We start from the raw sequence: 17,711 nt of genomic DNA, 5'->3' as shown, positions 1-17,711 counted from the left end.
GTGAACAGGCCCTTAAGGCGTTTTTTCGGTGGGAATAGAGCGTCGCTGCTAGTCCCTCTGCCATAGTGGTTGACGAGCACGGCATTAAGCTGGTGCACCGCTGGTGTAACCTTGTTTTCGTTTGGTGCAAAAGTTCCGTTCCGTGCAGAACATTCGGTGTAGCATAGTCTTTACGATTAAATAACCGTGACGTTTTAAAGCGCGGTTAATTGTGAAATCCGGTAATCGCTGCATCCCTAAATATGGCGACTAGGTATGTAACGATTCACTCAACTCACGATGCGATACGATTCATGATACTGGTTTCACGATACGATTTTCTCACGATTTTTTAACAAGTGATTAATTTAACAAATTATAAATGAAAAAGTGTCCCTTTTATTATTTCCCAGACAAAATGCTGCACATTTCTTTTTCATTTTAATTTGTCAACTAAAAAAACTACATTGAAATTTTAAAAAAAATCCCTTCAAGGTTGTTTCAACTCAGTCTTTCTGTCTGTCTGGTCAAGAGGGTGGACACTAGAGCCCGACCGATATATCGGCCGATTTTAGGCATTTTCCTAACTATCGGTATCGGCATTTATAATGGTCGATAAATGAATATTTTAAAAAATGCGGGTACGGTGATTCATGTAAGGGTGGCGCTGCCAATAAAGCACCTAAAAGCTGTCACAAGAACTGGCAAAAATAATGATTATGAATACAACAAATATAGCAAGGAGACATTTTAATTGTTTATTAATAAACAAGTGTTTTCAGTCAGTGTCAGCCAAAGATGAAGTTGACGATGCTGACTCGCAATCTTCAGTGAGCGCGCGCCAGAGAGAAATGCACATTTCATACGATTACATGAGTCTGTCTGTCTTTCGTTTTGAATTGTTCTGTTTAAAAGTAGACATTTCAATATAGATATATTTCAATTCTCAGGTCTATATGCTGAGTTTCGGTTCATGAGACGAGCTCCAGTTCACCCGCAGGCGCCTCCGTGTCGAGATTATCTATCGTCTGCTAAATTTACTTCTTATAAATTAAATCCAGGCAAATGGCTGATGAAACATTGATTAAAATTAAGATACAATTAATACAAAACGAAATTCACTTTGGAACGAAAGGTTTTGTGCTTTCTGTTTGATGTCTATGTGAAAGTTTCAAAGCATTAGTGCCGCTTTCAGAGCGCTCACGTCCGTAGTGCTGAACTGTCGCGTCTGTAACATTGTTTTTTCCTCATAAATGCAAACACGAAAAATAAAATAAAATAAAATGAATATTTTATGTAGCCTGTGGAGACTGAGAGCCAACCCTTCTTCATCCGGTGGGTAGTAGCCTACTTGTGATTTGCGCAGTGTAATTCACAGAATTGATTTCTCTGCTACAAGCCTCTGTCATGTATTGTGTGAGCTTGTGACTATTGCAAGCGCGCAGCTGAGAAGTCCTGATTATATTGTCTGCTATATTTAGGCCTTCTTCTTATTTATTAAGGCAATTGGTTGATGAAACATTGATTAAAATGCGTGGCGCGAGCGATCTCCGACAGTAAACTGATTCTGCTTTGTCTAGGGTAAACAGCTGTTGCGACGCGAGCAGTAACGGCCGCGTCCGGTGTAGACACAGTGTTAAAGCTCATTCTGCCTGATAACGCTACGTTACAACATCAAGCAATATTCCAAAAATGTATATAATTATAACACTTTATATAGGGCCATTTTGCATTAAGAGTAGCCTAGTTTCACGTTTAGTACATTTTGCTTACTAATTATTTAAAATAGTATAAAAGTACTGTACATATGTAATTAAAAACGTTTTCATTATGATATTATTCATTTTACTTTAGTAAAAAGATCTGAGTTCTTCCTCCACTGGTAGAGATTAGAGGAATTAAGAGTAAAAATAGAAGATAATAAGGTTTTGTCAGTGACATTTTTTATATATTTATTGATACAAGTTATGACTAAATTAAAAGAAAAAGTCGTCGTTAGTGAAGATTATGCAACAGTATTTAGAATATAATATAATATAATATAATATAATATAACATGCAATGCAAACTAGTTTGGTTACAGCTCAGCTGTATAATTCTCATTCTATCATTCCCCCTGCCTCCATTACATATCTGTGTCACACAAGTGTTTGATTACCACATTTGAGTGATCATTGCAAAACGTGTTTATAAAATATATTTATTCTGTTTATAGCTACTGTGTAAAGTACCCACCAAAGTTTGTACACACCAATAGGAAAGTGTCCAAACTTTTGACTGGTATACTGTACTATAATACACATAAATAATATTGCTACTGTATTATAATATACACATAAATAATATCGGCCGATATATCGGTATCGGGCTTTTTTTACTCCCTAATATCGGTATCGGCCCCCAAAAATCCATATCGGTCGGGCTCTAGTGGACACTGGTACCTTCGCACACTAAGTAAAAGACTGTAAAATTGGTACCACATTTAGAGGGGTTTTAATTTTGTTATAATTTGTATTATTACACTAGCAAGAGTATAAAACAACAACACACATTTAGAAAAATATGCCATAACCATCAATAAATTATATATATAAAAAAATATATATCCATGTACACATTTAGAGAAAGAGATAGTAAAATAAATACAACACCTGGTTGCCACGGAAACATATGCACCTCCGTGGCTCTCGCACTTGTCGGATTAATGCCTTTTACATCAAAACGGAGGTGACGTGCTTCTCACGGTGGTGATTATTATTATGGCACACACTGGCGCGGCGCGAGCGGAGCAAACCGAGCGTTTTCAGTTTATTCCTGTGGAAGTTGAGTTTGGCTCACACAAGCTCAAGTTCCATGAATTAAGTGAAAACACTCGCTAGCTTCGCTCCAGTGTGTGCTTGCTGCTATTGTGCCCGTAAAGCGAGGTTCACAACTTCACAGTAGGCTACAGTAAACGCCCCTGCTTAAAACGTGTATCGTGATTCGTTTAACAATTCAACCGACTTGAATCGTCACACATTTTTATCGATTTTCAACCAGTTGCGAGTGAATCGTTACATACCTAACGGCGACAGACGTGGACAACTGCCTTACGTCTAGCGGCACGCTCACGCTGTTGTTGTTTTCGTTCAAACACTATGGACCATAGCAAGCAGACTTTGGGACAAAAAGAGAACTGAAATGAGGATCAATATCAGTATGGCGTTTCCGAGATGCCGAGACTAACTTTGACTTGACAGAGACACCGCTCTTGCATGTACTTTATTAAAAAGGTGAGCAAATGTACATAAATCTAAACAATGTTATATAGCTCAACATGATGAAATGTTAGAATATGATCAGTATGTTATTCTAAAGTTGATCTAGCTTGATGCTAGTCTCATACAGCCAACAAACTAAGACATAGAATAACATTATTACTTTCAACGCACTCAAATGCAGTTTAGTGTAATAGTGTAGACCAAGTGAAACAGCGCTGCATTACCTCACAAGTTTAATTCATCAAATAAACTGACCTGTGTGAGTAGTAATTCTGCACTTGCGTGTAGTTTGGTATAATGACATGTCCTTATTCCTTTATATCCGCGGGACTCACGTGTGGTGCTGATATCATTAGCAATCGTGCCATGCTTCATACCACAGTCATGTGAAAAACATCAATGTATTCACTGATCCATAAACATTATTAGATCCATCAACATGACGACAAGTTCTATAATTACGCTTACGTCATCAACCTACGCCTTTGTTATTGTAAGAGGTTAGCAACCCCTAGCGGCGAAAATATGCTGGTATTGCTGCTAGTGGGGCTCTGTCTGCACTGAGGGATTTAACAAAAAATGGCACAAATCAGGTTTTTCCTGGTGCACATGCTGTACTAAGGGTATTAATATTGGAGCCAATGGTGTTGTCTCTCTGAAGATTAGTGCAGTCTCATATGGGTTGGGTGAGCAAGGCTTAGGGAGGTAATGCTTGGAATTGTGGGATGATGAGAAACACAGGACACAGGATAGGGGCCTGTGTCTGGACACTATGATCCACAAAATGCTGGGATTTCAACTGAAAGCCATGCTCAAAATGCAGTTGTGATCTAAATTCACACAGGTGAGAAGACTGACACAGAGCAAATTGACACAGAGCAAATTGGGTTTTGTTCCAAAACAAAAATGTGTTTCAATTCAATTAATAATAATAATAATTAAAGCTGCAAGCAGCATTTATTGTTGTTCAAGCAGTCAAGGCCTTTAAGCAAAAAAGCATCAAAAGACTTTAAGTTTTATTTAGCGTACATTTAACCACTGACATAATAGATGGAAAAGACCATTTACAGCCAATACAAACAATTTACCATAGGACATATATGGACCTAGGACTAGTTCGCAAAAGTAGCTTTTGGACAAAATTTGACATAGCAGAAAAATGTCCTGGCTAAATCGAAATTGTCCGTCTTGAGCCAAGGATCACAGTGGTGTAAAGACCTTGATTCTAAGTCAAACGGTCTAGGAGTTATGCGCAATTTAGTACTTTTGGTTGCTGTAGCGCCACCTGTGGGCCAATCGGGGACATACTCTGATAGGTTCTCCCCAAATTGTGGCCTACCATCTGGCCGAGTTTCAGGCCTTGGTTTGGGCTGCACGATGCGTTTTAGGGGAGTTTTTTATTTATTTATTTATTTTTTATTCCTAACAATTACAATAGGTTTTCAGCACTTCGTGCTTGAACACCTAATAATAATAATCTTTATTTTATAAAGTGCCTTTAAAAGCAGATTCTCAAAGTGTGTTACACACAATAAGCAACACATAGCTTAAAGGGCACCTATTAGGGCTGGGCGGTATATCGAGTTTGTACAATATATCGTTTTTGGTTTTTTTTAACGATATGAAATGAGGCAATACCGTTTATATCGTTACAGTAGTTTGATACGAGCACATCTGAAAAATAGCGGAGGACGCAGTGTGAGCTCCAGCCGTGAAAGTACATAGTACAATTTGTCCTAAACATGATAAGCAATATTAAGTGCTTCAAAATAACTGCTAAGATAAAGTTAACAAGTTTAAAGCAGATTGCCCTGTCAGATGCTCTGACAGATACTGTTGCTGACTGAAAGATTTACTTGCGCTGCTTAATGCGTTTGAGACGTGGTGCTTTCCTCAGTGTTTAACTTACATTTCACAGGTATATTCTCCATCTGTAAATGTTAGAAAGTCAAACAAATATGTTCATTTCACTGTCAGGAGAGGACGAGCCCTCTGCAAGTGAATCTCCGCCAAAATTTAAGCTTCCGTTAATGAGCGCCGCCGTTATTTGCACATAATATATTGCTTAACCTACATTACATTCCCTATATTTGTTTCCATAGCCTTCAATATCAACATTGTTTGGATATCATTGAGCAGGATGTGAAATATATTTTTTTTTTAAATAAATACAGATTTTCTTTATCCAAATAGAAAAACGTAGAAAGTACAGAGATATATATCGTATATCGCCATTTAACCAAAAAATACAGAGATATGATTTTTTGGCAATATCGCCCAGCCCTAGCACCTATTATGCAAAATTCACTTTTACATGGTGTTTGAAAATAAATGTGTGTTGGCAGTGGGTGTACTCAACCACCCTATAATGATAATCCACCCAGGGCTTTTTTTTTAAATCCCCATAAATCATTAGCAGTGTCTCAGAACAAGCCGTTTTCAGATTCTGGGCAATGTGAAGTCCTTTTGCACAAGCCTCTCCCACGACTGTTGACTGACACTATTGTTTTATCATAGATCCGCCCTGAGTGAGCTGTACACAGTGGTAAGACTTAAAAAGACTTCAGTCACGATGCACTGCTGGCCCGATTGTGCAAGTGAATATTCCGTCATGTCCCGACCTTACAGTCTATGGTCCCGACTCCAAAACGCGAGTGTGTATTATCGCCGCAGCGCTTGATGCCTGCCTTGCACAAAACATTATGAGAAGAGATAGAAGACGCGCGGCACCGCTGAACACTCACGCTGTTTGTGAAATTGCGTCTGGAAGATAGTTGTTAAAAGAATGATTTTATTTTATTATCTGTGTGGATTACGATTGCGGGAATTTCCCACATTATAAATGGGAGACCTGCGGGAATGATTAGAATTATGCGCAATACCCGCGCCGAAATTCGAGCCCTGGTTCTGGACAGGAAGGATAACTCTGGGAGTTGGAAGGGGTGTGATCGCGATTCTGCCTTCTCACATCGCGATACAGGATCGTGGACCTGAGTATCGCGATTTCGATTTTATATCGCGTATCGTTACAGCCCTAGTGCGTATACACACACAAATGAAATGTCCGCAAGCACATTATATCATCAGCAGGTTCAGCATCTTATATAACGACTAAAGAGCAAATGAAGCTTAACTTACATTTCAGAAACACGCACGGCAGGCCTTCATCGCAGCAAAGGTCTTAACTGCATCCTCTATTTCGATTCTCTGTGCCAGTTCATGTTCTATGGAGTTGTTGCCAGTCCATTAACTCTGTTCCCTTTTCACAAAACGTTCCCCATTCAAAGCAATCGGGACGTCACATATGAAACAGCCAGGCACCGCTGTCAGCGAGCCGAGCCGCCGTATTCAAGCACTGAGGGCGCGTGCGCCGCGCCCATACCTCCGGTTCAGTTTCCGGAGCCCACGAAGTGCGGCGAAAACATTTTCGGTGTAACTGCCAGACGGTTCAGCCCGTCTGCGACAATCTTTGCGGCATCCATCTTCATTGAATTTTTATACCAGATAGAGCCGGCCAGAGCACAGCATAATTAAGTAGCCATGCGGTTCACTTGGAGGGCGGGGGCAAAAGCGCCGGGTTATTCAGTATGGAAATACACACAGACAATGACACGCCACGCCCCTACTGCATCCTAGAATCTCCGAAAACAAGCCGATTTCAACCTCAAAATGTAAACTTTTAAATATACCAATACTGCTATCTCAAACATGGAGAGGCTTCTTCGTGACTTCAATTAACAGATTCTGCAAAAAATAGAAATTCACCAATTTTGAAAAAAAAAACTCTTATTTCTCATTTTGCTCGAAAGTTGTGCTGCCGACTTGTGTCTCTGGTTTCTGTGACGGGTCACATATACGGTCTGCTAAACGAATTAACGCTCGCCAGGCTCATTGCTCCCTGTTTTTTGATCGCTTTGAGTTTTCCATTTCGTATCGCCCCGGTTCCAAGAACCTTAAGCCCGACGCTCTCTCGCGCCAGTTCGATTCCCCCGTGGAAACCCCTGTGAGAGAGGAAATCCTTCCTCAGGGTTGTATCATTGGTTCTTCCATCTGGGGAATCGAACGTTTGGTCAAACGGGGCTTTATCTCGGGTCGTCACTCCTCGTCAATGTCCGCGAAACCTACTCTTTGTTCCTGTCCCCACTCGCGTGGCTGTCATGCAATGGGGTCACTCCTCCAAGCTGTTCGCCCATCCTGGAGTTAGGGAAACCATTGCTGTCATCCGTCAGAAATTCTGGTGGCCTACCCGCGTACGCGATGTCCGTCGATTTGTGGCCGCCTGTTTTATCTGTGCCCAGACCAAGTCTAGTAATTTGCCACCGGCTGGTTTGCTTAGACCCCTGTCTATTCCCTCTCGCCCGTGGTCACATATCGCGCTCGATTTTATCACCGGACTACCGGAGTCCAAAGGCAACACTGTAATCCTCATTGTAGTTGATCGCTTTTCTAAAGCCGCTCACTTCATTCCACTTCCCAAGCTCCCTTCCGCTAAGGAGACCGCTCAAGCCGTCGTTAGTCATGTATTCAAGATTCACGGACTTCCCTCGGATGTCGTGTCTGATCGCGGTCCCCAATTTGCGTCATTATTCTGGAAGGAGTTTTGCCGTCAGATCGGTGCGTCACCCAGTCTGTCTTCTGGTTTTCACCCGCAGACCAACGGGCAGGCTTGTCTTGTCTTGTCCTGTCCTGGTGACGTATGTTTGCAACCTGTGCCCTGCCAGTGCTGGAAATTACTGAAGTCTTTCTCTACCCAGCTTCTCATTATCTGAGGGCGACAGACGGACCACGAGCCCTGATTTGTGTCTCTGCTGCGGGACCCTGAGTATCATTGCGGGATCACTCCTCAGTTTGATTTGACTTCAAGAGACATTCTGTTCATCTGATTACCTGCTACAAGAGACTTTCTGTTCTTCTGATTACCTGCTACAAGAGACTTTCTGTTTTTGCTACTCTACGCAGCTTGCATTATTTGTCTCGCAGATTGCGTTTGGGTCCTTTTTCCTGAACGTGTGCGTGAAAATATGTCTTCAATAACATGTCTTTTTTCAGACTTGTGGTAAAAAAAAGTCTGAAATACACATTTAGGTCTTTATTTTATTACACTTTGTCGGTTTGCATCAGTAGATTTCTCATAAATTCATCAAAAGTTGGCATTCTAAATCATTCCGCTGCACCGCGATCACTGCCTGCACCCTTGTCATCACATACACCGTTAGAAAGCTCTCTCTCTCTCCTGTACAATGCTGTCGGACCCAAATATGGTCATTTCCTTTTTATCAGCAACCAATCGTGAAAGTAAAAGAGGGGATTTAACTCTAAATGCGCAATCTCATTTTACAATATAAATCTTTAAAGCCCGTTTTCTCAAAATTACTTTTCTCTCATACTCCAAGTCCCAAATGTCCACTTCAGTAGCACCTATATGTATATACACCAAACTTTCCAGTGTTGTACCTAGTTATATTATGAAGACATTTACAGAGGGATTTGTAAATATATTATTCCTAGCCTGATTTATATAACATTTAATTCCAAAAAACATGGCGAAAATCAATTTAAGGCTATTGACAGTATATTCTGATTTACAGGAAAACAAATGTAGATATCCATAAATCCCTCTGTAATTTTTTCCCATCTAATATGGGAACACAATTAAAAAATAATTTTGAACCTGGCTTTATCCAATACTCAGATTTATATATATATATATATATATATATATATATATATATGCAAATTAGCACATATTTAATTAGATTATGCCTCATTTGCATATTTAAACATTAAATTACAGAAAAGTGGTTCAAAAACCACTTAAAAATGTTGACTACTGTATATACGCTAAAAACTCTGCACTTACTAGAAACATAATGTAATGTACATTTGAACTTACATAATGTATCTTTAAACCTGCAATTGGACTAATCCAAGCCCTGCATAGTAACCTCAGCAAAACAGAGCACCTTCTTCTTCCACACTTCACATTCATGTGCATAGACTGCCAAAAAAAAGACAGTAGCTACATTTATAAGGACACTTTTTGTTTCAATTGGAATAAAATCATTCTGATTGATGAATCCGATAATAGTCTTTACATGAATGCAATCTAAAGTGATCGGGTTGATGTGCGCATTTATATGTGACAAGCTTCAAATCGGATTTTGACATAAAGGGAAAGCACAAATATAGACTTTCCTGCTGTTTGCACATTATACTAACCATCATCCTGTGATTGCTTTTTTTTTTTTTAAAGCAGACATACCATTTATCTACTTCAGATCCTGATTATGAGATGAGCAAATTCAAGGGATACTTCACCTCTGGGAAGATGAATGTGTATCTAATAGTGGTCATTTATACAGTAGAAATGTGAAATTATTTTTGAAATTGAAGCATTCTAGACTGAGAAAAGGCAGAAAATGTATTTTTTACTCATGTGGCTGAAAGACAACAACTCCCAGAATGCACTTGCTTTGCTGCCCTTACAAGGCCAGGCCACTCCCAAACCACGCCTACCGGTTACAGGCGGCAGTATCCGAAAAAATTCTCCACACATTCTCTAGGCTAATACATACTCTAGTAACAGTAAAGGTTTATAAAAAGAACCACAACCAATGTGAGTTATAACTTTTAATTAAAAAAATAATTAATATTAACACTTTTAGACTCAAAGCTCTTCCAGAGCTTCAGCTGTTTCCTTATATTCATTCACAGTATTGTCCGTCAGGATCTGGATATCTCCGTCTGATATCCTGGACAACACAGGTAGGCAAAACGAGAAGATAAGTCTTTACCAAGTCGCTCGCCTTGCAGGAACTATTCCATAAAGTCACGGTAGGCTGTTAGGCGATTTTGTCTACAAAACAGTAAGCAATGCGAACTATTTGCACATACAGTATGCTATCATAGATGTAAATATAACAACAATAGCTCAGCTGACTACACGGGAAGAACATTGTGTTAATGCCGGGTGTCCAAACTCTGTACATTACGTCTTGGTAAAAAAAAGAAAAACAAACCAAATACTCACTTTACACTAAGCTGTCCGTTTGTCCCTTCGGGCTTTGGCTGGCTTTTCCAATTTATCTCAACCAGAAGAAAATGGGATCGCTGAAATTTGCGACAGCAATAGGACTCTCTATCTGTTTCTATAGGCGCACAGCAAGAGCACTGACAACACCAGTCCGCCCCAGCTCGAGTCTGGCCGGAGCAGCTTCTCCGGCCGCCTCTTGTTCCTCCATCTCCCGCAACTGTTCATCGCTGTATTGCGGCTCGTACAGGTAGCATTAGATTCGCGCAACAGATCTTCGAAATCCCCTTCTGCCATTTCAACTTCAAAACTACCTTCCGCCATCGTGATTAGCCTACTATACAAACTTTCTATACAGAGCAAGAGCCTGTTAGCTTAGCTTCTACAGAAAGATGGCTGACACTATCTTTACATTCTGTGAGTGAGATCCATATGGGCGTGGTGAAAACATGCAGAACTAGCTACTAGTACTGGCTGTAGTTTTAAGCCTCTGGCCCAAAAATGACGATTTTTGCGTCATCTGAGGATTTTTTCCAGACTAAAAATACATAAATCTCTCATATCAGGGGGAAATGAGGGGGGGAAGCACGGTAATTCGAAAATACTAATGGTTGTCTACTGATACAAAGCTTAACCCTCTGGGGTCCAGAAACGAACGGCGCGTTTTGCTGTTTTTTTTCCACATAGCAGCAACATAGACTTAAAATACTCCGTCATTTTTGGTCATATAAATAAAATCAATACATGATTATAAACTATAGAGGGTCTTCTTTTTTTGTGTACACTCACATTAGCATCAAAACCGTGTGCTTTTGTAAAATAAAGAAAATAAACAGGGTGTGCTTTCTGCCTCTCTGTCTCCGTTAACTTTTTTTTTCTGGAGCACGTCTCTAAACTTAAACAAAGCTCAGCGAATACTGTTCACACAAGCATGAGCAATATATCTTTATAATCATTTAAGTGTGTACTTTTAAAATATCTAATTCAAAACTAAAATAAATATTCTGTTTATGTAATCTATAAAAAAGAGAGAGGTGTCAGCCTATCTCATTATCGTTCTCTCAGCTCATTATTCTGCTAATGTGACACGCCCATGGAGAGCGCGCGGTATTCAAACACAAATGATCTGAAGCAACACATGCAAAGTGTCAACACCCCTCATAAACGCAATAACACAACAAATGTAATCATCAGATTAATGTACTATTTCTTCTTGCGAGGCTGTGTGAGGAATAATCCTGAGACATTTACCTCAGAACATGTGCTGGTTTATTTTCATTTCGAGGAGCAACGGATCTAGCCGAGAAGTAAGTTTTTTTTTTATTGTTCTAATCGCGATATCATAGTGTATGTAAACCGCAAAAAGACTGTTTAAATATGAATCGCGTCTGTGTGTGAATGAATGAACTGAACAGTTTTTCCCAAACCCTATTGCTATCCTGAGATGAGTGAAAATCGACTGAAATATGTTGAAATAACGTTAAAATGTCTTTGTATTAGCAACGCATTAAACTGCAAATTAATATTTATATGCCCTAATATAGGCTCATAAAAACAACAAACGATATGCCTATGTTACAGACGAAATATGAAAGACAACATTTCGTTGACTAGTTTTGGATAGATTAACTGTTTACTGTAAACTAGACTACTGCCACATTGAATAAGCTTTTGTTCACCAATTTCTGCTCAAATGTTAAATATATTAGGCTATGTTTGTTTTGTCAAAAATAAAGTCATCAACTAGGATGCTATAGTGTTTGTTCCAATGTAGGCTTTATTCAAACTAATGAATCCTTAACTTTGAAATATGTATGATAAAATGTATACTTTAGTTTTTACAAAGAAATATTACACTTGAAATATTGTTATTTGAATTGTTGCTGTAATTGTAACCTTTTTAATAAAATAGCAAATAATATATTTACAAGGTAGATGTACACAAAATCTTAAAAGGTCAATATAAGCATTCTCTTCAAATTATTTTTATTGTGTTTTATTAGTGACAAATTTGGGGAGAGGATATATATCCAAAACTTTCTGAAAATACAGTATGAGAATTAACTACACAATTGACCCTTCGCTAAGCCCCGCCCTCCCTAGTTACTGTTGCTACGCCTGTCAAGCTTTCGTGTCTGGCACGTCTATTACAGTGTGTATGCACCGGTGTCAGACATTCCCAATGAGATAATTAGTAATTTTTGGCGAACATGTGAAATATCTGAGAGAGCAAGACAAAGGGGACTGCAGTATGCATTCGAGGGATATATCCACGACATAATATGCAACCGATTAATTTCATTCAAATTGAAGCTAAAGCCTATAGTCCCAGCGCAAGCAGCCGCCGCCTCATACGCTGACCATTCAAATGGGAAACACAGCTATTTTCGTGCACAGCAGGGTAAGTGAAATGTGAAAATAATCTAATAATTATATATCAAACAGTTTATCCATACAATTTGTGGAATAACACTAACACCGGGTGAGCCGCGATCAGATTGCGTTAAAGTTACTCAGTCAGGGGTAACGTTAGTAGGCCGTCGATTAACAAAATGCTGAAATATATTTTAAAGTATGTCAGTGAGCCTCCGTCTTGTCTTTAATCGTCTTATTTTACGTTAAAATATATGCATTATGAACAAAGAACAGTCATTATTTCCAACTTCCAAGCATTATGTGTTTTTGTTAATCCTGTAGACATGTAGTTGTGAATGACGGTCTCCCACACTGCTGATCCACGCACATCATTTCTCCTCTTTTAGATTTTCGGGAAAGAAAAAAATTCCACTCCCGCGTCCAAACTTTTAGGATACCGGGTATCAGATTTGCACAATCCATACGCACAACGCTTCGGCATGTTTCACTAGCTCGAAAGCTTGCCAGACCTCCCGCGCCTAGTTACGGTTGCTAAGACATGATTGGCCAGTTGCGGTTTTCGGGCGTGGCTTAGCGAAGGGTCAATTACTAGAAAAGTTCACCTTGGATATTATACAATTTGCAAGCAAAAATACAAGTGGAAAAATACTATTTTTTTCTAGATGTTTCCAACTGTGAACCAATTTTGTAGTATATATATATTTATTTTCTTGTGTCATTGTATTCTTTCTTGTGGCTCAGTGACACATGTGAAAAGCTCATTATGCAGGCTCATTAAGCAGGTCTTTTGTCTTCACAGGTGTGAATCAGACCATTATACATGAGTCACGCCCATTTCGCATATTGCCTTTCCAAACAAAAAGTGTTTTACTAAATTTAAATCAATGTATTGTTTTATGTGAATGATTTGGCAGGATGATTTTCAGATCATTTTGAAGCAAAAATCCTAGGCGAGAACATCCATTAGTCAAAAGTCTTGAGGACACATATTTAGTATGTGTTTTGTGGCCTTATTTCAGAGACTTTAAGTTTTAGTTTTTTCAATAACCATGCATAAACAATATTCTCTCAAAAATACAAACATGTACATACATCTTGCTCAAATATTATAAACAGTAGCCCTGTTTGTGCTATATAGAGTGAATTTACACCTTTGCCATTAACATGTTTATAAATAACTGAAAAAAGCACAAATGTCAGAGCATGTCAGAACACCTCCAGGACCCCAAAAACACCTTGGACCCCTGAGGGTTAATGCTAAATCCTGAAGTATCCCTTTAAACTTTGTGCCATGCTGCTTATATTTATCAAGCAGTAAAAACACCCTTCCCTCACTCAAAACAAGGTATCTGTGGATGAGAGCCCAAAGCAGAGGACTGCTGGGATGACACTGTCCTGCAGCAATACACAGACGATGAGTGGAATGAGAATTTTAGAATGACATGACATTTATTACAATGTATTCAACAACAACAGCTTGTTCCGTGCATCATACGTCATTAAGCCATTTCAGTTTTCAGTCCAATCAAGTGTTTTACAAGCACCATCGAATGGATTATAAAAGGTTTAAACCAGCCCTTACAATCTGAATGAGATTATAATCGAATTTGGCCAAATCATTCCGATCGCATGCTTACATGTGACTTTTTTTTTATTCGGACTGTGCTACTAGTCAGATTAGAAACAGATTATTAGGGTCCATGTAAACGCAGCTAGTGATCCAGCTTTAGGGAAGCTTTAAATTCAAGGAAAACAGATTCATGTTTTGCCTGTAGCTTGGTAGCTATAAAATATATTATTATCATTATTGTGGTCACAATAAAACTAGATAAAAATGTTTGTCAACAATAAAATGAACTGTTGAGTGTTAAGACTGTGTTTTACACTTACTGCCATGACCAGTTCAAAAGGATGTTTGTACACCCTCACAGGGGACTGATACTTCTGCACCATGGCGAAGACTTATCTGGTGCTGACAATCTAAAAAAAAAAAGACAAAGCCAGGAAAGCAGTCAAACATTCCATCCTATGTAATGAACCAAACAGATTTTGGCATATTTCTCAAAATTAGTTATATTACATCACACATGCAAATCAGCACAAAGTGGACAGACACGCATCACTTTCTATAAACAAGTCTGACTACACATTACAAAAGTCTTAAGCTTCGATATGTAAAGAATTGTGTAGAGGCATGTGGGTAGGAATTCCAAAAATGTCCAGTTCATACAGTAAATTTATGTTGATTCCGCAGCCTGAATACACAAACATTTAGAATAAGAAAATGTTAAACATCTTTAGGGGGTTGTTGTTTCTCAATGTATTTAGACACAGAAAATGCAAAGTACTCTAAAGTGTCCTTTACTAATTTACAAGTAAATGCTGTTCACGTTTTAAACTGTTTTTTTTTTTACGTCTGTCCCATTAAATAACAAACCAGGGTAAATGTTATAACACCAATCCTACCTGCCGAATACATTACCAACACGTATCATTCTGTAATAAAATAAACCCATTCCTGTCATATGCACCGACACTAAACTTGATTAAAGGCTATTTATCAGTATGTTAATGGGTGTGTTGTGTATAAAACACAACACAAGTGAAAATGACAATTACATTAAACACTTCAATGTTTTGTATTACGAATGACTTGTCTGATCTCTGCAGCTAACGTAATTAGCATGTTAGCACACCCAATAACGACTCATATTAAACTCAAACGCCCCAATACCCTCACATTAAACTAAAATATAATACTCCTTTAATCCAAATGACTCTATAATTTAATCTATTACTACCAAAACAAAGAATGTACATGTATAAACTGTTATTATAGGAGACGGCCCAAGTACAGTGTTAACGTTAGCAAACAGTATTAGCGAGTTTAGCGCTAAAGACAAAATTACATTATTAACACTGTTTGATCATTGTCTAAATTCAGACACATTCTGTAGCGCATTTTTGTATGTGTATTTTGTAAATGTACTTACTAAAACAAACTATGAAGAACTGAAAACAGATTCGTAGCAGCAGATAAAGCAGTATAGTTAAGATTGTAACGTTAAAGGTTGTTCTTCAGGTTCTAAATGCTGGAATCGGTTGGTTCTGAATCTCCATGATATGATATCTCTGAATCAATGCCGAACAGTGACTCCGATCAAACGCGGTCCGGACTCACAGCTCCGCTGCTGCCGAATCTGCTCCATCACAAACTGCAGAGGATAGAACAACACTCTCTGCGCCTCCTCCCTCAGTATTTTTCCGAACAGTATGTATTCTGTTGTTTTCATCACCACCATGCGACTGACACCACAAAAATAATCAGTGCAGAAAACCTTTAAAATTTACCCTTCAACATTCATTGAAAGAAATATCAATTAGGGACCGTTCGGTATTTATGGAATGGACCACCGGAGGGTCATGTCTTTTTATTCTTGAGGGGAGGGTCATCCTACTTTTTTTAGTCTGGTGGGGGGGGGTTACCCAACTTTTTTATTCAAATATTTCAAAAGTGGCTTGTTTGGTGCATAATTGTCCATATAGCTCTCTCAGTCTCGGCCTCCCATCGCAAGCAGATGGGTCTGACCCAACAAAACTCAGACGCGAAAGATAAAGTACAGTTTGGCGCTGTTTGACAGTGGGCGCGCGCCTCGGGCGTAGGCGCTCAGAAAAAGTGCATCATGTCAGAAAAAGAACCATAGACTGTAAAGTTCAGAACCATAGGTCAGAACCAAGCGGCAACCTCCCTGGCTGTGTTCCGGTCCAATATTAGACTTGTTTGAGATGCGCCTTGCCTCGCCTTAAATGTAGAGTAGGCGGCTGCAGTGAGAGGAGTAAAAAAAAGCGCAGGCAAGCCGGACAGTCCCCCAGGTAACACAGTTACGTTGTGAAGACGTAACAGGACCGGCCCATATTCGTCGTAGCGACGTACCACATAACGTTCCAGCAACGTAACTTTGGGTGCTTCTCATTTCTTATTTGTGCATCCTCGTTTCCTTCCCTCGCTTCCTTTCCTAGCGTCTCAACTCCACCCCCTGTAGGTTGTGAGGGAAGGACGCAAGGAAAGAAACTGAGGATAGAGGAATCGAATGAAAGCTTTTTTTATACATTGGAATACTTGATCACTCAAACGTCACTTCATAGCGTCATCAGCAGCGCTCAAAGGATCTGCCCTTATGTTGTTGCAGGGCTCTCAAGTCTCACGCATTGGGCGTGAGACACACGCATTTCAACCCGCTCACACGCCACACCTTGTATTTCTCACGCTGAGGAGTAAGGGAACTTGTCCCGCTATACAATTAATGGACGAGACTCAGGCAAACGGAGGGAAGTTCTCTGCCGAGTTCATAGCATCTGTCTCGAGTTATACAGAGTTAAATGCTAGCTACCAGCCAATCAGAAATTAGAATTAGTTGTTTCCGGGTAAATTATGTTTTCCCCCTGCAAGTTCGTTCGTCACTAGACAACATGCTCACACACGGAGTGGAAGTTGAGAGAACACGATCTGATGAATGCGGTTTGCGGACATCTTCATTTAATTTTTTTAATTTTTTTAGCATTTAGATTTTACGATTCCTGGACGATATCTCTTGCCTGTGATCAAAGACAGTGAGAGATGATGTTGAGGAGTATAGCCAAATTCGCGCTAAATTATTTTTGATGCATTCAAAAACTCTCCAACTGCTTTTAAAGGGTCATCGTATGCAAAATACACTTTTATATGGTATTTGCAAATAAATGTGTCTTTGCAGTGTGTGGACACAATCACCATGCAATGAAAAAAATCCATTCACTTTTTTTTAATCCTCAAAAAGCCAAAAAGTTGTTGCTCATTATCATTTAAAGAGACATGCACCGAAACGGGTCACTGTGAACAGAGCTGTTTTTGAAGAGGTAAAAAGGGTGTTGTTTTACACAACCATTGAGAAATTTTAACCAAAGTATGTTACAAACTTTACATGAAGACCCAAAAGAATCATACCAACTTGTGGAAAATGGGCATCCGATGACCCCTGTAAAGGTGACCGGTTTGGGTCTTGACATACAGGTCCTTCTCAAAAAAT

General features: G+C 39.2%; 1 protein-coding gene across 4 annotated transcripts in view; it reads right to left on the bottom strand.

Moving 5' to 3' along the window:
- The window catches only part of LOC143706795 (SEC14-like protein 1), a 213,158-nt gene extending 197,114 nt beyond the window's left edge, over positions 1-16,044 (bottom strand). For 3 of the 4 annotated variants that reach the window (XM_077199106.1, XM_077199104.1, XM_077199107.1), the window contains exons 1-2: positions 15,639-16,044; positions 14,536-14,625 (exon numbers count right to left, since the gene is read on the bottom strand). In XM_077199106.1, coding sequence (XP_077055221.1) covers positions 14,536-14,598 — 63 coding nt within the window. In that variant the 5' untranslated portion in view covers positions 14,599-14,625; positions 15,639-16,044. The remainder of the gene's footprint in view (positions 1-14,535; positions 14,626-15,638) is intronic. The other variant, XM_077199105.1, reaches the window with a different exon arrangement.
- Between the last annotated feature and the right edge of the window lie 1,667 nt (positions 16,045-17,711).

This window comes from Siphateles boraxobius, unplaced genomic scaffold (assembly GCF_051911475.1).
Source record: "Siphateles boraxobius isolate OS27281-9 unplaced genomic scaffold, OSU_SipBor_1 41, whole genome shotgun sequence".
NCBI lineage: Eukaryota > Metazoa > Chordata > Actinopteri > Cypriniformes > Leuciscidae > Siphateles > Siphateles boraxobius.
The sequence above is the reverse complement of the archived record's forward strand: the minus strand, read 5'-3'. Positions and strand labels throughout refer to the sequence as shown.